This window comes from Cynocephalus volans, chromosome 8 (genome assembly GCF_027409185.1).
Source record: "Cynocephalus volans isolate mCynVol1 chromosome 8, mCynVol1.pri, whole genome shotgun sequence".
Taxonomy (NCBI): domain Eukaryota; kingdom Metazoa; phylum Chordata; class Mammalia; order Dermoptera; family Cynocephalidae; genus Cynocephalus; species Cynocephalus volans.
In genome coordinates, this window is record NC_084467.1 from 52,566,661 (window position 1) to 52,587,881 (window position 21,221).

The 21,221-nt window shown below is 41.0% G+C and overlaps 1 protein-coding gene across 2 annotated transcripts in view; it reads right to left on the reverse strand.

Annotated features, from left to right (window-relative positions):
* Positions 1–21,221, reverse strand: part of TM2D1 (TM2 domain containing 1) — a 68,217-nt gene that overhangs the window by 35,129 nt on the left and 11,867 nt on the right. For both annotated transcript variants that reach the window (XM_063107181.1, XM_063107182.1), the window contains exon 3: positions 444–552. In XM_063107181.1, the coding sequence (XP_062963251.1) occupies positions 444–552 (109 nt within the window). The remainder of the gene's footprint in view (positions 1–443; positions 553–21,221) is intronic.

Sequence of the window (21,221 nt, forward strand, 5' to 3'; positions counted from 1 at the left end):
TACCAGTACTCCAGAAATGCCCAAAATTTTAAAAACAGAATTTTTTCATTACTCATTTGGTAGCATAAACTGAACAAACTGAATTGACATGGCTGACATTTATTTATCCCACAAAGTCTTTATTTATCCCACAAAGTGAAGTTCTTGACTCTTCTTGGTGAACTGCATTTATAAAAAAGTATGCAATGGGCTGGCTGATTAGCTCAGTAAGTTAGAGCATGGTGCTGATGATACTTGATATTCCAGAGTTCAATCCCTGTACTGGCCAGCCACCACAAAAAAATCCCCAAAATATGTACAGTTAAAATAGAAGTTTTCTGACACAAGCAAAAAGGCAAATGTTGTATTTGCAGGATTTTCCCATAAATTATCTCTTTATCTCTTCACTCAAGATACAACATAGGCAAGTAATCTGAAAATTTAAGTTTCAGTAATGTACTTACACATTTCGGCAAGATATTGGCTTGAGAAAACCAACTTCATTTCCAGTAAAATGTGTTTCATTGCCACTGAAATCCTTACAAGTTATGTTGGGTGCTGGAAAACATGGAACTGAAGGCAGAAAAAATCAAGAAACCATTTTTTTTTTTTCTGTAGAAAAGGTGTTTGTTTTTCCTAAGACTAGCAAAGCACACAAGAAAACAGAATTTTATAATAAACCACCTTCCAAAATAATATCTGAAAAGAAACCTTAATTTAGATAGGAAAAACTACATTATATGTGTTTTTCTATATTTAAGATAAATATAAATATGATATGTAGTTGCTTAATACAAAAACATAAGAATTGCCATACAGGGTTAGTTCATGGCCCATCCAGTTCAAATTCTTGCTGTTAACAAAAGTGACAAGGAAAGAACTGCACAGTATTACTGCCCTTTACTTCATCTCTAGGATAAAGAAGACTTCTGATGCTTGGAGAAAATCATGTTTAGTGAAAAAGCCAGGCACAGAAAGAGAAACACTGCATGTCCTCTCTCATAAGTGAAAGGAAGGAAGGGAGGGAGGGAGGGAAGGACCACAATAAAATGTTGAACTTTCAGAAGGAAAAAACAGACCCATAGTTATTAGAGGTGGGAAAGGAGGAGGGAGAGGGGGTTTAAGGAGTTACTGGGTACAGGACACAAAGAACAATTACAATTTGTAATGATGAACATGCCAATAATATTGATTTGATCATCACATACTGTACACAAATACTGACAGTCAACTCTGTACCCCATAAATATGTATAATCAATTATGTTCCAGTTAAAAAAAATAATTAAAAAAAAAAGAATACTTCTCACATTTTTGTTAGTAACTTATTGGGCAATGTATTAAATTATATTAACACAATCTGAGTTATATTTTCAGTATATCAACTATTGTAGATAATGGCTGCCATGAAATTAAGATTCTTTTTATTTGTTTCCTGATTCCATCGAGGGTTTGATGTAGTGTATTATTTCAGCATTTAGCAGTTTTGATCTTTACTCTTAGCTGATGACATAATAAAAGAAAGTGACACAGAGTTTACTATTTGCCAGGCAGGCACTGTACTGAAGGCTTTATAGCCTCATAGCGTAAACAAGAACTTTGGAATGAGAATGACCTATCCAGGCACTGCCCCTTTCAGAATCTTGGATTCCTTGTAGGTAAAAATAGCACTAAGATTATCTACCTCATAGGACCATTGTGGGGATTAAATGTATAAAAGTTCCTAGCACGAGGCACAGCATATAGCAGATATTCAATCACTGTTGGTGCCTTTTTCTCCTTCACCATTACAGTCTAAAAGGCACTAACGTTTTCAACAAATGCTTATCTCTCTGTTTTGCATCAATTACAGATTTTTTTTTGTGGAGAAAATGCAAATAAAACTCTGCATAACAATCTAAGTAAAAACAGACACTCCAGAGTTTTATTATAAAAGAATGGTGGTATTTTCTGTCTAGTTTATAATTATCTTAAAAGTCCCCCAAATCATTGTCCTTTTATAGGCCAGAGTAGTGCACTGAGAAAATGATGCCAGGGGTTTCAAGATGGCGGCGGCTGCGGCGGCTGGCGCGGAGTAGCTGAGGTGGAAAAGGTGGCCACTGGGCCTCAGGCAGCCGGGAAACTTGTGGTCCTTCCCCTGGCCATCTCTTAAGGGAGGACTGCTGCTGCTGGCCGGTCGTGGGGGCTCAACGCCACTTTGCCCCCGGCAGGAGAGGCTGCCTCATTTACAGGCAACAGCTTTGAAGTGTGGAGCAGGAAAAGAACTGATTCTTAGCTGCAAAAGTGAGTCTTGAAACAGGGAACACGGCGCCAGGGCTGCTGTGGATGCAGCCAGGATCCCGGAGACCGGGGCCGCGCTGAAGAAGGCGGCCAGCTGCCCTATTCAGGATTCGAGGTTTCAGGCCGGCATTAAAGAAGATTCCTGGGAGCGCCCGAGCGGCGCCGCGACTGAACAGCCCGAGGCGGCAGCGCCGAGAACACGGAAGGCAACAAACCAGAGACAGAGCGAGCGCCCGACCTGGCACAGCACTGTGAGTGATCCCTGGCACAGCTCTGTTCGGGGGGGTGGATGCCCACGCGGCTTCCGCCTGCACCACCAGGCCACTCATTGCCCCGGTGCTGCCTCCATTTTCCAAGGTGCGGGCAGCTCCGCCCTGCTCGGCCATCACTGAGCCCATTTGCTTGGCCTGGCGCGGGGCTTTCCGGACCCTGCGGGCCGACCTCCTCTCCCACTCCCTCCGCGGTTCTCTGGCAGGGCTGTGGGTGTGGGGCGTCCCGACCAGTTTTGGGAGGGCTAGGAAGTACGGGCGGGCCGACTGTCACTCCACCACACCCTGGACTCAAGCCCCGGTAAACTTCCTGTTACTGGGAGGCAGATACCATCTCTGCGACCACCAGTTTGGAAAAAAGCCTAACGAATTTCTGGTTGGGAATAGTGTGGTAGGAGAGTTCCCAGGTCCGCTTGAACCTGCCGGAGAGCAGGCTGCAGGCGGGCACTAGACTCGGTTTATACCGGGGGGATACAAAGGTGAACAAGACCCGAAAAAGATCTACACAGTGCTACAAAGGCACCCAGAGAGACCGGTCGTCTGTGCCTAGCAGAAACCTGGTAGACTTCCTGGGCGAGGCGGTGCTGAGCAGGGTCTTGAAGGCCCAGCTGATAGAGGAGGGGTGCAGAAGACACGCCCCAGCCCAGCACAGTGTGCACAGAGGGGGGAGACGTGCGGCCAGGGAGGCGGAGACTCGACAGGAACCACACACCCGGTGGGGTCGCCACTGCACGATCTAACAGCCTGGGCCAGAGCACACGGAACGGGGAGAAGTCCTGTACAGAAAGTGAAAGCTCAACAGAGATCACACACCCTGTGGTACGTGATCCACCAGCCCAGCAGAGTACAAGCTGACCAGAAAGGTGGATCCCCGGAGAAGCCCAAGACCCGAGGCAACCACACACACAAGACACTAGAGGCCAACTGAGCAGTCACGGCGGGAGCCATACCAAATTGGCAACCACAGCAACATCCTAGTTAGTCATTAGTCTTAAACCGGTGGACTGTGAAACCCCCTGCCACAATGAATAAACACCAAAAAAAAGACACCAGAAATACAAAAAATCAAGAAAGTACACCACCAAAAGTTAATAAATCTCATACTCTAGATCCTATAGAACAAGAAGCCCTTGAAATAACTGACAAGGAATTTCGAGTGATAATTCTAAGGAAACTGAATGAGATACAAGAAAACTCAGCTAGACATCATGATGAAATGAGGAAAAGTATACAGGATCTGAAAGAGGAAATATACAAGGAAATCAATTTCCTGAAAAAAAATGTAGCAGAACTTGCTGAACTGAAGAAATTATTCAGCGAAATAAAAAACACAACGGAGAGTTTAACCAGCAGGCTTGTCGAAGTTGAAGAGAGAACCTCTGAACTTGAAGATGGGCTGTTTGAAATAACACAAGCAGACAAAAAGAAAGAGAAAAGAATCAAGGACATGGAAGAAAATCTGAGAGAGATATCAGACAACCTCAAGCGCTCAAATATCCGAGTCATGGGTATTCCAGAAGGGGAGGAAAATGGAGATTCCATTGAAAACATATTCAACAAAATAGTGGCAGAAAACTTCCCAGGTATAGGAAAAATCACTGATCTTCAGATCCAGGAAGCTCAACGATCTCCAAACGTATTCAACCCAAAAAGGCCTTCTCCAAGACATGTCATAGTCAAATTGGCAAAACTCAGAGACAAAGAGAGAATCTTAAAAGCTGCAAGAGAGAAGCGTCAAATCACCTATAAGGGAGCCCCAATCAGGTTAACATCAGACTTTTCATCACAAACCCTAAAAGCTAGAAAGGAATGGGATGATATTTTCAAAATACTAAAAGACAAAGATTGCCAGCCAAGAATACTCTACCCTGCAAGGCTATCCTTCCGAAATGAGGGGCAAATAGTATATTTCTCAGACAAACAAAAACTGCGGGAGTTCACTACCACAAGACCACCCTTACAAGAAATCCTCAAGGGAGTACTGGGTTTGGTTCCTGAAAAATAACTACCACTGCCATAAAAACCCAAGAAAAATCAAAACCCGCTAGTACAATAAAAATGGCATTCATGAAGAGAAAACAAGCTAACAAAAACACTATCTACAACCTAAGGAACCAACAAACAAAGAAACCAAACAGTAAATCAGAAAGCAAGGAACAAAAGACACCTAAGACAACCAAACAACCAATAAAATGCTAGGAATAAATCAACACCTTTCAATAACAACTCTTAATGTTAAAGGCTTAAATTCCCCAATTAAAAGACACAGACTGGCTGACTGGATCAAAAAGCAGGACCCAACTATATGCTGCCTACAAGAGACCCACCTCACCCATAAAGATTCACACAGACTAAGAGTGAAAGGATGGAAAAAGATTTACCATGCAAACAGAAAAGAAAAACGAGCTGGAGTGGCTATTCTTATATCTGACAAAATAGACTTTAAACTAAAAACCATAAAAAGAGACAATGAGGGACACTACTTAATGATAAAAGGACTGATCCATCAAGAAGACATAACAATCATAAATATGTACGCACCCAATGTTGGAGCAGCCAGATTTATAAAACAAACTCTATTAGACCTAAAGAAGGAAATAGACACTAATACCATAATAGCAGGGGACCTGAACACTCCACTGTCAATATTAGACAGATCATCTAGGCAAAGAATCAGTAGAGAAACACAAGATCTAAACAAGACTCTAGACCAATTGGAATTGGCAGATATCTACAGAACATTCCACCCAACAACCTCAGAATATTCATTCTTCTTATCAGCACATGGATCATTCTCCAGGATAGATCACATATTAGGTCACAAATCAAGTCTCAATAAATTCAAAAAAATTGGAATTATCCCATGTATCTTCTCAGACCACAATGGATTAAAACTAGAAATTAATAACAAACAAAACTCTGGAAACTATACAAACACATGGAAATTAAACAGCATTCTACTTAATGACATATGGGTCCAAGAAGAAATCAAGCAGGAAATCAAAAAGTTTATTGAAACTAATGAAAACAATGATACATCATACCAAAACCTGTGGGATACTGCAAAAGCAGTATTGAGGGGAAAATTTATTGCATTAAATGCTCACTTCAGAAGAATGGAAAGATGGCAAGTGAACAACCTAACACTTCACCTTAAAGAACTAGAAAAACAAGAACAATCCAATCCTAAAGTTAGCAGACGGAAAGAAATCATTAAGATCAGAGCAGAACTGAATGAAATTGAAAACCAAAAAACAATTCAAAAGATCAACGAATCAAAAAGTTGGTTTTTTGAAAAGATAAATAAAATTGACAAACCATTAGCTTGGCTAACAAAAAAAAGAAGAGAGAAGACTCAAATAACAAAAATTAGAAATGAAAAAGGCGATATTACAACTGATTCATCTGAAATACAAGGAATCATTCGAGACTACTATAAACAACTATACGCCAACAAATTTGAAAATCTGGAGGAAATGGATAAATTTCTGGACACACACAAGCTCCCAAAACTGAACCGTGAAGACGTAGAAAATTTGAACAGACCAATAACAATAAAGGAGATTGAAGCTGTTATCAGAAGGCTCCCAACAAAGAAAAGCCCAGGACCAGATGGATTCACAGCAGAATTTTACCAAACATTCAAAGAGGAATTGACACCCATTCTTTACAAACTATTCCAAAAGATTGAAACGGACGCAAATCTCCCAAACTCATTCTATGAAGCAAACATCATCCTGATACCAAAACCAGGTAAAGATATAACCAAAAAAGAAAACTACAGGCCGATATCCTTGATGAATATAGATGCAAAAATCCTCACTAAAATACTAGCAAACAGAATACAGCAACACATACGAAAAATTATTCATCACGATCAAGTGGGATTCATCCCAGGGATGCAAGGTTGGTTCAACATACGCAAATCAATAAATGTGATACACCATATTAATAAACTCAAACACAAGGACCATATGATCATCTCTATAGACGCTGAAAAAGCATTTGATAAAGTTCAGCACTCATTCATGACAAAGACCCTCTATAAGTTAGGTATAGAGGGAAAGTATCTCAACATAATTAAAGCCATATATGCCAAACCCACTGCCAATATCATCCTGAATGGGGAAAAGCTGAAAGCTTTTCCTTTAAGAACAGGCACTAGACAAGGATGCCCACTCTCACCACTCCTATTCAACATAGTGTTGGAAGTACTAGCCAGAGCAATCAGAGAAGAGAAGGAAATAAAGGGCATCCAGATTGGAAAAGATGAAGTCAAACTGTCCCTGTTTGCAGATGACATGATCCTATATATCGAACAGCCTAAAACCTCTACAAAAAAACTGTTGGAATTGATAAATGATTTCAGCACAGTAGCAGGATACAAAATCAACACACAAAAATCAGTAGCATTTCTTTTCTCCAATAGTGAACATGCAGAAGGAGAAATCAAGAAAGCCTGCCCATTTACAATAGCCACCAAAAAAATAAAATACTTAGGAATTGAGTTAACCAAGGAGGTGAAAAATCTCTATAATGAGAACTACAAACCACTGCTGAGAGAAATTCGAGAGGATACAAGAAGATGGAAAGATATTCCATGCTCTTGGATTGGAAGAATCAACATAGTGAAAATGTCCATACTACCCAAAGTGATATACAAATTCAATGCAATCCCCATCAAAATTCCAAAGACATTTTTCTCAGAAATGGAAAAAACTATTCAGACATTTATATGGAACAATAAAAGACCACGAATAGCCAAAGCAATGCTCAGCAAAAAAAATAAAGCTGGAGGCATAACACTACCTGACTTTAAGCTATACTACAAAGCTATAATAACCAAAACAGTATGGTACTGGCATAAAAACAGACACACTGACCAATGGAATAGAATAGAGAATCCAGAAATCAACCCACACACTTACTGCCATCTGATCTTTGACAAAGGCACCAAGCCTATTCACTGGGGAAGGGACTGCCTCTTCAGCAAGTGGTGCTGGGAAAACTGGATATCGATATGCAGGAGAATGAAACTAGATCCATACCTCTCACCGTATACTAAAATCAACTCAAAATGGATTAAGGATTTAAATATACACCCTGAGACAATAAAACTTCTTAAAGAAAACATAGGGGAAACACTTCAGGAAATAGGACTGGGCACAGACTTCATGAATACGACCCCAAAAGCACGGGCAACCAAAGGAAAAATAAACAAATGGGATTATATCAAACTAAAAAGCTTCTGCACAGCAAAAGAAACAATTAAAAGAGTTAAAAGACAACCAACAGAGTGGGAGAAAATATTTGCAAAATATACATCTGACAAAGGATTAATATCCAGAATATATAAGGAACTCAAACAACTTTACAAGAAGAAAACAAGCAACCCAATTAAAAAATGGGCAAAAGAGCTAAGTAGGCATTTCTCTAAGGAAGATATCCAAATGGCCAACAGACATATGAAAAGATGCTCAACATCACTCAGCATCCGGGAAATGCAAATAAAAACCACATTGAGATACCATCTAACCCCAGTTAGGATGGCTAAAATCCAAAAGACTATGAACGATAAATGCTGGCGAGGCTGCGGAGAAAAAGGAACTCTCATACATTGTTGGTGGGACTGCAAAATGGTGCAGCCTCTATGGAAAATGGTATGGAGGTTCCTTAAACAATTGCAAATAGATCTACCATACGACCCAGCCATCCCACTGCTGGGAATATACCCAGAGGAATGGAAATCATCAAGTCGAAGGTATACCTGTTCCCCAATGTTCATCGCAGCACTCTTTACAATAGCCAAGAGTTGGAACCAGCCCAAATGCCCATCATCAGATGAGTGGATACGGAAAATGTGGTACATCTACACAATGGAATACTACTCAGCTATAAAAACGAATGAAATACTGCCATTTGCAACAACATGGATGGACCTTGAGAGAATTATATTAAGTGAAACAAGTCAGGCACAGAAAGAGAAATACCACATGTTCTCACTTATTGGAGGGAGCTAAAAATTAATATATAAATTCACACACACACACATACACACACACACACACAAACCGGGGGGGGGGGGAAGAAGATATAACAACAACAATTATTTGAAGTTGATACAACAAGCAAACAGAAAGGACATTGTTGGGGGGGAGGGGGGAGGGAGAAGGGAGGGAGGTTTTGGTGATGGGGAGCATTAATCAGCTACAATGTATATCGACAAAATAAAATTTAAAAAAATAAAAAAAAATAAAAAAAAAATAAATAAAAATAAAAATTTAAAAAAAAAAAAAAAAAATAGAAAGCTTTATTTCAAAATAGATAAATGTTTTAAGTTTTGAAACCTACATTTTCTGGTTATTTTGAAAAAATATGGTAGAACCATTCATTTCTTACAGATTATAGATATCAAATTATTACTATACTTAACATGTAAGATTTAGCAGAATAATGAGAAAAAAGTGGGAAATAAAAATGTTATTTGCCAGTGTGGTACTTAGACATCTTTACAGTGCTACATCAATTAAAATGCAAATATATTTCAATGCCATTAAAAACTCCATTCGAAATGCAACTACTTAATGCCTATCTCTTGTACTAAGTGATAGGTTTCTCAGGAAGAGAAACTGTTTTGCTCTCTACTGTATAAATAATACTTGTCAGAGTATCTCACATATAATGTGCATTTAATAAATATCTGTTGAATGAATAAATTAATGATTGATTAAGTGAAAAAAAAAAAAAAAAAAAAAAAAGAAAATGATGCCAGGAAAAAATACCATGACTTCTGTACCTGTTTGTTGGGTTATGGATAGTTCAAACTATATCACCTCGTAAATTTTATTAATTGGTTGATTGATTTCATTTAAATTTCTAAAATAAGGTGATTCTTACAATAAAATGCACAGATTCAATACTACTGAGAACCACTTAAATAAAATAAAGGGGAAACACCAAAGTCAAGGGTTCAGATCTCCATACCAGCCAGCAACCAAAAAAAGAAAAAAAAAGAGGGGGTAAGGAGGGAGGGAGAACTGAAGAAATGATCATAGTAGGAAACTAATCTAAGGAAAGATTATATAACTGAGCCACAAATCTGGCTCAGAGATTCCTGGTAGTTAAGGCAAAATATTTTACATAGTTGTTGTAATATAATTGAAAGAAAGCATACCAATTCTTCTCTAAACTATTGCAGGAACTTGGTTTAGTGCATGATACAAGGGACACAAAATATAATAGAGAAGGCCCTCACCAAGAACTTTTATAAAATGATAGAGATTTACCACATAGTCATTTCTTACATTGACTCCAGATAGAAGGAAAGGCACAATATTACAGTCTACAAAGAGATGAGACAAAAGTTAACAGAAAATTGTTATGTAGCTGTTTGGCCACCAGCCTTGATACAGAGATAAAATTTATTGACTTTTGTTAATGAATTATTATCATGTCCCTTAGATTATCTCTCTTGAAAATTTTCCATCTTAGGTCATGCTTTTGACTAGAGTTATACCGTAGACAACTAAAAACTGAGGTTAGCAAATGTCTGAAATGCTAACATAAATTCTGTTACTTATGTTACTGACTGAAAGGAGATCAATATGTTCTAGATCAATAATACTTAACTGGGGGCAATTTTGCTCCCCAGGGGATATTTGGCAATGCCTGGAGACAATTTTGGTTGTCACCACTGGGGGGACTGCTACTGGCATCAGGGATATTACTAAACATTCTACAATGCACAAGACGGCCTCCATCAAAAAATGAATTATCCACTTCAAAATATCAACAGCATGGAGGGTAACACTCAAGATCAGTGGTATTCAAAAAATTTTGACATTTCACATACTTCCTAAATAAATGTTTTAAAACTCTGTATTCCCTCACACATTTAAATTGATATCTAAGATTTTTCATCATGAATTTTATTTTTTTACTTTTATTTTTTCAGAGCCCCCTCACCTCCAGCCCATTCACTCTGCCCACATGACCCTGTTTTTTTTCCCCCCTCCATTTCACTTTTTACTATTCGAAGTTGTTCATATGTTTATTTATTTAGTGTTCTTACCCACTAAAAATACTAAATTTCATAAGATAAGGACTTTTTTTTTTTTTTGTCTTTATCGTGACCGGAAAGGGGATCGCAACCCTTGGCTTGGTGTTGCCTGCACTGCGCTCAGCCAGTGAGCGCACCGGCCATTGCTACATAGGATCCGAACCTGCGGCGGGAGCATTGCTGCGCTCCCAGCGCCGCACTCTCCCGAGTGCGCCACGGGGCTGGCCCTAAGATAACGACTTTTTAATAATTTTTTGCATTGCTTTATCTCCTGTATCTAGTGCACTGCCTGGTATATACCAAGCACTCAGGAAATATGGGACCACGCCCTTTTTCTAAGCAAAAACAAGATGGCCTAAACGGATAAAAGGTGGCACCCAAGGGAAGTTAAGGAGGAGGGCTAAGCATAGAGAGGCAAGGCACGTGCACATTTGACCTTTTCAAGGATTGGCCTAAGCTTGGAAATCCCTGCCTGCTAAGCATATAAATATGATCTTTTGTGTTACAATAAATGGAACTGCCTGACAGAACCCCCACCGCATGTGTGTGTGTGTTTGTTCCCTATCTGGGAGAGCAGCAGTGTGCTCACCCATCTCTTGGAATCTCTTTTCACCACGCATTCTGGAGGGGAGAAAAGGGCAATCCATTTGGCCTCAACCCTCTAGGGGAAGGAAAAACCTGTTGGGGTCCTGTGTGGCCACCAGAGATGCCCAACAGCTCATGCCCCGTGTGAGGACGGCGCCTCATACCACTTTCACCTTTTCCTTTCCATGGGAATGGCCAAAAACGCTGCACAGTCCTGAAAGACAGATGACGAAGAGGTCCTGACCTACAGTGTGGAGCTTCAGAAAGAAGGACAGCGTTCAAGAGAAATCTGCTATCGGGGTGAATACCAATGGCCTCAAGGTCGTATCTTTCCTTTTACTTTCATTTCTTTCTCTGTCTTCTCCGTTTTAGTTTTTGGCCATGGGGAATTCTCAAGAGAAACCCAGTGATCCAGCCCTTAAGGCTCTAAAGTATTTGTTAAAAAGTCGGGGTTAGAGCTTTCAGACACTACTGTTGCCACAACTTGGGCGGCTGTTCTATCTTATAGCACCTTGGGTGCTCTTGGCTGACTTGTTCTCATATGATACCTGGGACCGTATTCAGGCCCTGGCTCAGAAGAGGGAAGTCCACCAGGGAGTCGAGCCACCCTTAGGCTTTTATCCCACTGTATCCGTCCTTAAACTATGTTTTAAGCCTAGCACTAAAGATGACTCGACTCCCCGCGTACAGACTGCATTTGGACAGCTTTTGCTGAGGAGCAAGCACAGGACAATACAATTAGTGAAAAGGGTTATCAACAGCCCGAACCAACAGCCAACGGGGCCCCTTGTGCAAAGCTCTATCCCAACCTTTCCTCTTTTGGTGATAAAGCAGAAGAAAAGCAGGGTCATAAGACTCTGCTCCAAAATACCAATTAGGCTAAATTTGAAAGCCCACCCCCGCCTTTTTCCGAACAACCCCAAGCCTTCCCAGTTTCAGCTCCTTTTCAGTAAACCCAAACCATTGAAGATACATGGGGAAATCCCATTGATCAACCAAAACTTTCATTTCAAGCCTACCCTGTTAATGTTAATCTGGGGGGCAACAGACCAGCCCCTTGGTATCCTTGGGAAGCCCAGGATTTAAAAGAACTAAAAAAGGCTGTTGCCGAGGATGGCCCTAATTCTCCATGGGCGGAAACTATCCTACAAGGATTAGCCCACCAGCCCCGTACCACCCAGGACTGGAAAATGCTATGTAAGGCAGTCCTCCCCCCCAAATTTGTTTATTAAGTTCTGTGCCTTTTATAAGGAGGAGTGCCATACCCAAGCGGAAAAGAATCAAGCAGCCAATCCTGTCATCCCAGTTACCTTTGGCATGTTGTCCGGAACTGCAGATCAATATAGTACAGGAATCCAACAGGTGGCAATCCCGCCTCCTTACCAAGACCAAGTCAGGGCTGCCGCCTTAGCTTCCTGGGCAAAGCTCACAGAGGGCCCCACGGAGCCCCCAATTGCTGGAATAACCCAAAGACGCAATGAAGACCTCCCTTCCTTTATTGTTAGGGTAGAGCAAAATATACAAAGAAAATCCCCCCCCCCCGGCCCACTCTGAGATCAGTTTGTTAATATGCTTGTATGGGATGGAATGACCACTGATCATAAGTTGGCTTGCGCAGGCTTAAGGGACTGATCCATGGAGAAGTGGGTTATCACTTCCAAGGAGGTAGGGAGTCAACATTCTCAAGCCAGGACTTTATCCACAGCCTTGCAGGCTCAGACACAAAACTTAACCAAAGCCTTCAAGGTGTTTACTGCCCTGATCCCCTTGGGAAACAATACGTCCCCACCCTTCAAGAGACAATGTTTTGGTTGCAGAAGACAAGGTCATTTTAAAAGCCAATGTCCCAAGGCTAAAGGCAAAAAATCCTCTACCACACCTTGCTCCCAATGTAAAAAAGGATTACATTAGAAAAAGGACTGTAGGTCCAAATTTGACAAAGATGGCAATCCTTTAAACTAAGCCAGGGGCAACCCCTAGCCCCGTCACCCCAAGGGGGTCATAAAAGTAACCAGCCAAAAGGGCCCAGGGCTAATTGGACAGTCCCTATAGTCCCCGGAGTAAGGCCAAAAATGGACATCACCATCGAGGGTAAAAGGTTCCAATGCTTAATTGATACAGGCAGATCGAACTGTCCTCCGCCAAGAGGAAGTGCCTCCTAGCTGGGATGTTGTCCCTGGGCCTCGAATCCTAGGGGTAGGAGGTGAAACACCATCTTTTGAAACAAAAGGATGGTTAAAATGGAAAGATGCAGAAGGCACCACTGGGGAGGTGAAGCCCCTCATTTCTTCCGGACTTAATGCTAATCTTTTAGGACAAGACGTCCTTGGCCAGGCAGATGCTTACATCACCACCGATCATAAGGGCCTTTATGATGAGCTTTTAGATAAGGAAGAATACCAACAACAGTTCAACACCTGCTGTCACCCTAATTACTAAATGCGAGCTCAACAATCCCTCCCCAGAATCAGGGTTCACACCCAATTCTAGAGGCCACTGCTCCCCTGGTCCCCCAGATTAAATGGAGAACGGACCTCCTATTATGGGTGGAGCAGTGGCCACTCCCTTCTCACAAACTACAGGCTTTAAGAGAGAGTATCCAAGAACAACTTAGGTTGGGACACATTCAACCCTCTGTCAGCCCTTGGAACACGCCTGTTTTTGTAATAAAAAAGGCTTCAGGAAAATGGAGAATGCTCCAAGATCTTAGAGAGATAAACAAAATGATGATTATTATGGGGACTCCTTTGCGGGGCCTACCTTGGGCCCCTGCCATCCCCAGCCACTTGCATCTCATGATCATTGATCTCAAGGACTGCTTTTTTCCCATCTCTCTCCATCCACTTGATTGCGAAAGATTCGCCTTTTCAGTCCCATCTACCAACTTCCAAGGGCCTGACGAATGGTATAAATGGGTGGTATTGCCCCAAGGAATGGCCAATAGTCCTTCTTTTTGCGAATATATATATATATATATATATATATATATATATATATATATATGATATTATTTTGGGGGCCTCTACACCCAATCAGTTGGCCAACATTTACAAAATTTTACAAGGTTGTTGGAGTAGGGGAAACCTTCACATTTCAGCTGATAAAATTCAAGTTGTACCTCCTTTTAAATTCCTGAGGTCACAACTAACCCTGGAAGGCACCAGCCCTTTAAAACCTCAGCTTTCTATTCAGGATGAGTACTCACTTCCTGAATTACAGGGTCTTTTAGGAGAAAGTAATTGGCTTCAATCTTGGATCCCCATCCTCACAGGGGAATTAAATTTGAGTTATTAAAAGAAAAGTCTATAACAAGAAAAATTCCATTATAATTGTGCCATAAGCAAATATTAAACAAGGTGCAAAATTACTTAAACCGGGCCCAATTAGCCAGGTATTGTGTCACCATTCCTTTACAGTTATGGCTCCTGGCCAGCCAATCCACAATAATGGTGGTTTTGGTACAGGAAGGGCAGCCCCTCCAATGGATCCATATTTCTCTCGGGGGGGTCTCCCCGAGTTTACACCCTTATTGATCAATTAGCTGATTTAATTATAAAAGGGAGCGACATCGCTATGCGCTGTTACGCCAAGGAACCAGATAAAATAATAGTCCCCTATCAACTGTCTGATTTTACATGGCTTAACAGAAACAATGGTCGACTGGCGCTGGCATTAGAAGGGTTTTGGGGCCTTATTGACTGCCATTATGGAGCTCACAAGTGGGTATCATCATTCAACCGGTTAAATTGGGAGGCCCCACGTTTGTTTTCCAACCATCCTTTAACCGATAGATATAATGTATTCACAGATGGGGGGAAAATGGGAGCTGCAATTATAATTTATCAGCCTCAAACATTTCAACATAACGCCCTGCCAAAAAAGAGTTTTCAACTTTGCAATGGGTCTGCACAATATAAAGAATTATTGGCAATTATGATGTCTTTAAAAGAAGTTCCAGACCCGATGCATTTGTTCTCTGATAGTTTAAATGTTGTAAATTTATTGCCTGGGTTGCTCAATTCTCATATCCAACTGGACAACAACCCTATCACACCAATAATGATAAAGGTCCAGTCCTATTTACAACAAAGAAACCTACCTATTTACATGCACCATTTAAGGGGGCACCGAGGGCTGCCAGGGTTCCTTTCTTCAGGAAATGCCCTGGCAGACAAAATACCTACCACAGGCACCAATGTTTATACCACACAGTGTGCATCTGATTTTCATGCCTTAATTCATGTTAACTGGAGAGGGCTTCAAGCCCGATTCCCACAAATCCCAGTTTCACAGTTAAAAGGAATTGTTCATACCTATAAATCTTGCATCCCGTATTTACAGGTACCGCCTTTACAACCCCATGGTGTAAACCCTAGGGGGCTCAAATCTAATGTTTTATGACAAAGTGATGTCACTCATTTTCCAGCATTTGGAAAATTAAAATATATTTTCATTTCTATTGACACTTATTCTCATGCCTGTTGGGCTACAGCCCACATTGGGGAAAAGGTTAAACCACACTCAGCCTCCCCAGTCAACTTAAAACAGTTGCTTTGTTAGCAAAGCCTTCCAAGATTTTTTATCCACTTGGAACATACGCCACTCCACTGGCATTCCTTACAATCCTCAGGGACAAGCCATAATAGAATGTCACCATCAGAATCTAAAGAACCAACTTTTAAAACAAAAAGGGGGAATTATTAGCCCCCACCAACAGTTAGAAATGACATTATTTACCTTAAATATTTAAAATTTTCCAAAACATGAGCCAATAACTGCTTTTCAAAAACACTGGTCGACCCAATCCCCACGTCCTGCCATTCAGGTGTGATGGAAAGATCCCCTTTCAGGACAATAGAGAGGCCCCGACCTGCTCTTAACTATGTGCAGAGGATTCGGATGTATTTTTCCTTTCAATGAGCCCAACCCTATATGGGTGCCAGCCAGAAATCTCAAGTTCTCACCCACTGCCCAGGGCAATAACGACCCTGAGGAAAACCTTTCTTATGTTTTCCAGGAAAGTCCACAATGAAGCAAGCTTATCTTCTGCTAGGGGTCTTCTCCATGATTGGTGAAGCAAGTCCACCCTCTTCTCCACACACTCCGGCTAACCAAACATGAACAGAAGGGGCTTGAACTTGCTGTTTCTGCAACAAGGAGGGTTATGTGCATCCCTCAAAGAAGAATGTTGTTTTTATGTAGACCATTCCGGTGTTGTTAAAGATTCTTTAGCTAAATTAAGAGAAGGATTAGAAAAACATAGAGGGAAAGAGAGGCCAATTCCGGCTGGTTTGTAGGCTGGTTTAGAACTTCCCCTTGGCTCACCACTCTAATATCTGCCTTAACAGGCCCTCCATGCATGTGGGGTTGGCTAACAGCCCTTATAAGGTGCAACTTAGGGTCCCTCACCATGCTCACCCAGGTGGTGAAAAAGGTAGCTAATGAACAACACCTCCAAGACCCTTGGGTCAATTTGGCCCTTCAAAAAATTAACACCAAGGTGTAATCTCCTGTTTGGTCTCAGCTTGGTTGGATAGTAAATGATGGGTAAGATCCCCCACGGTGGGGACAACCTAAGACAGGCACAACCACACAAGACCAATATAGGTTCTTTCAGCCTCGGCTTGGTTGGATAGTCAATGATGGGTAAGATCCCCTAGTGGAGAGGGGACAACCTAAGACAGACACAACCACACAAGACTTCTATTAAAACAAAAAGGGGGAACTATGGGACCGTGCCCTTTTTCTAAGCAAAAACAACAGATGGCCTAAACGGATAAAAGGTGGCGCCCAAGGGAAGTTAAGGAGGAGGGCTAAGCATAGAGAGGCAAGGCACGTGCACATTTGACCTTTTCAAGGATTGGCCTAAGCTTGGAAATCCCTGCCTGCTAAGCATATAAATATGATCTTTTGTGTTACAATAAAAGGAACTGCCTGACAGAACCCCCGCTGCATGTGTGTGTGTGTTTGTTCCCTATCTGGGAGAGCAGCAGCGTGCTCACCCATCTCTTGGAATCTCTTTTTGCCCCGCATTCTGGGTGGGAGAAGAGGGCAATCCCTTTGGCCCCAACCCTCTAGGGAAAGGAAAAACCTGTTGAGGTCCCGTGTGGCTGCCAGACACACCCAACAAGGAAATATGCATAACATACACGAACAAAGTGGAAATCAGAAATACTTGACACGGTTGGGGGGAGCTCCAGGACCCTCCCCACCGCCCCAAACTGGCACCATGCAGGTGAGCCTGCTGGCGCCAGCCAGCCAACAGAACTGTGTGGCTCCATGCAGTCCCCCTACACCGCCGCCTTATAAAAGGCAGGGGGGGTGCTCCAGACCTCATCCTGCCACCCCAAACCAACACCGTGCAGGTGAGTCCCCCAGCACCAGCCAGCCAGTGGAAACATGTGGCCCCTCAGCCCACCTCAGACCTAGGAGGGAGCACCAGCCTACAGATCCGACCCACCAAGTTTGGCCCAGGAGAACTCCATGTGTTACGGCTCATTCTATGACCACAGAGTCTAGAACAGGAACCAAGTTGGTTTAACATAACCACCACCACACCTACTGTCAAGTAAGACAGTTCAGTTAACCCCCTGCAGTAGCAGCCAAGGCCACTCCACAGCCAACCTCAGTGTAATAGAAGAAGCAAACCCCCTACCAAATGACCAAGCATCAGCAAAAACACACTAGAAGTACAAACAATAAAGAAGAAATGACACCACCGAAAGGATACAGTAATACCCCAAAGTCAGACTTCATGGAACAGGAAATCGCTGAAATGTCTGAAAAAGAATTTCGAGTAATGATTTTAAGAAAACTTGAAGAAATAAAGGAAGACTCAATTAGAGAACACAATGAAACAAGAAAAAACATCCAGAATATGAAGGAGTAAATCTACAAAGAGATTAATACCATAAAAATGAGTGTAGCAGAACTTCTAGAAATGAAAAACTCACCCAACAAAATAAAAAACATGACTGAGAGCTTGAGGAGCAGGGTAGAGCAAGCAGAACAAAGAATTTCAGAGCTTGAAGATGGTCTTTTTGAAATAAGTCAGGCAGACAAAAAAAAGGAAAAAAGAATTAAAAATAAAGAGGAAAACCTAAGAGAGATAGCAGACAATCTCAAGCACTCTAACATCCAAATTGTGGGTATTCCTGAAGGGCAGGAGAAGAGAAAAGGTATAGAAAACCTACTCAAGGAAATAGTAACAGAAAACTTCCCAGGTGTAGGGAGAGATACAGAACTTCAGATCAAGGAAGCTCAAAGGTCCCCAAACATTCAACTCAAAAAGATCCTCCCCAAGACACATTATAGTTAAATTCGCAAAGCTCAAAGACAAGGAGAGAATTCTACAAGCAGCAAGAGAAGGGCCGAGCCCGTGGCGCACTCGGGAGAGTGCGGCGCTGGCAGCGCGGTGACGCTCCCGCCGCGGGTTCGGATCCTATATAGGAATGGCCGGTGCACTCACTGGCTGAGTGCCGGTCACGAAAAGGACAAAAAAAAAAAAAAAAGCAGCAAGAGAAAAGTGTCAGGTCACTTACAGGGGAACCCCCATCAAACTAACAGCAGACTTCTCAACTGAAACCCTATAGGCCAGAAGAAAGTGGAATGATATATCCGAAATACTAAAAGAAAAAAACTGCCAGTCAAGAATTCTTTACCCAGGAAGGCTCTACTTCAGAAATGAGGGAAAAATAGTGTATTTCCCAGACAAACAAAAGTTGTGGGAGTTCACCACCACACAACCAGCCCTGCAAGAAATTCTCAAGGGAGTCATTCATCTGGATTCTGAATAATGGTGACCATCATCACAAATACACAAGAAAGAGCAAAACCCACAGTTAAAACAAAAATTCTAGCAAGAAAGAGAAAAAAGCTAAACCATTCCACTTAAACTCCCCAACTCACATTGAAGAAGAGAAAGAAAAGGGGAAATAATAATCAGAAGATATTTAAACCACCTAAATAGCAATTAAATGAGAGGAATTAAACAACACTTCTCAATAACTACTCTAAATGTGAATGGACTAAACTCCCCATTCAAAAGACACAGACTAACTGACTGGATTAAAGATATAGACCCAAGTATATGCTGTCTTCAAGAGACCCACCTCACTTGTAAAGACACTCATAGACTAAAAGCGAAGGGAAAGAAAATGATATATCATGCAAATGGAAACCAAAAATGAGCAGGAGTAGCTATTTTTATACAGGACAAAATAGACTTTAAACCAAAAAACATTTAAAAAGACAAAGAAGGCCATTATATAATGATAAAGAAACTATCCAGCTAGAAGACATAACAATCATAAACACGTATGCACCCAATACCGGAGCACCCAGATATATCAAGCAAACACTCTTAGACCTTAAGAAGGAGATAGATTCTAATACATTAATAGTGGGTGATCTGAACACCCCTCTCTCAGTATGGGACAAGACTTCCAGGCAACAAGTCAACATAGAGATACAAGATTTCATCTACATCCTAGACCAACTGGACTTGGTAGATATATACAGAACATTTCACCCAACAGCTAAAGAATACACTTTCTTCTCCTCAGCTCATGGTACATTCTCCAGGATAGACCACATATTAGGTCACAAATCTAGTCTCAGCAAATTTTAAAAAACTGAAATCATTCCAACAATCTTTTCAGACTACAATGGACTAAAACTGGAGATAAACAATAAGCAAATCACTGGAAGATATACAAATACATGGAAAATAATTAATAGGCTCCTGAATGACCTATGGGTCCAAGAAGAAATTAAACAGGAAATCAAAAAATTTCTAGAAACTAATGAAAATAAAGATACATCATATCAAAACTTGTGGGATACTGCAAAAGCAGTACTGAAAGGCAAATTTATTGCAGTAAATGCTTATATCAAAAAAATAGAAAGACTCCAAATAAACGACCTAAAACTATGCCTTAAAGAACTTGCAAAACAACAACAATCCAAACCTAAAGGCAGTAGATGGAAGGAAACATTAAGATCAGAGCAGAACAAAATGAAATAGAGACCCAAAAAACAACAGAAAAGATTAACACAACTAAAAGTTGGTTTTTTGAGAAGATAAACAAAATAGACACCCCATTAGCTAGATTAACGAAAAAGAGAAGAGACGCAAATAACAAAAATCAGAAATGAAAAGGGAGACATTACAACTGACACCACAGAAATACAAAGAATCATTAGAGACTATTATGAACAAGTGTATGACAACAAATTTGAAAATCTGGAAGATATGGATAAGTTTCTAGACACATATAAATTACCAAGACTGAACCAAGAAGAGACAGAAAACCTGAAAAGACCAATAACAAACAAGGAGATTGAAGCAGTAATTAGCAATCTTCCAACAAAAAAAAGCCCGGGTCCAGATAGCTTTACAGCTGAATTCTATCAAATTTTTAAAGAGGAGTTAATACCAATTCTCATGAAACTGTTCCAAACAATTGAAACAGACTCTACTCTCCCAAACTCATTATATGAGGCCAACATAACTCTGATACCAAAAGCAGATAAAGACACAACAAAAAAAGAAAATTATAGGCCAATATCCTCAATGAACCTAGATGCTAAAATCTTCAACAAAATATTAGCAACTAGAATACAGCAACATATAAAATAAATTATACACTATGATCAAGTGGGATTCATCCCAGGGATGCAAGGATGGTTCAACATATGAAAAGCAATAAATGTGATACATTACATCAACAAGCTCAAGGACAAAGACCATATGATTATCTCAATAGATGCTGAAAAAGCATTTGAAAAAATTCAGCATTCCTTCATGATAAAGACCTTCAACAAATTAGGTATAGAAGGAAAATATCTTAACACAATAAAAGCCATTTATGACAAGCTCACTGCCAGTATTATTCTGAATGGGGAAAAATTGAAAGCCTTCCCCTTAAGGACAGGAACAAGACAAGGATGTCCACTCTCACCATTTCTATTCAACACAGAGCTGGATGTATTAGCTAGAGCAATCAGGAAAGAGAAAGAAAAAAAGGGAATCCAGATTGGAGAAGATGA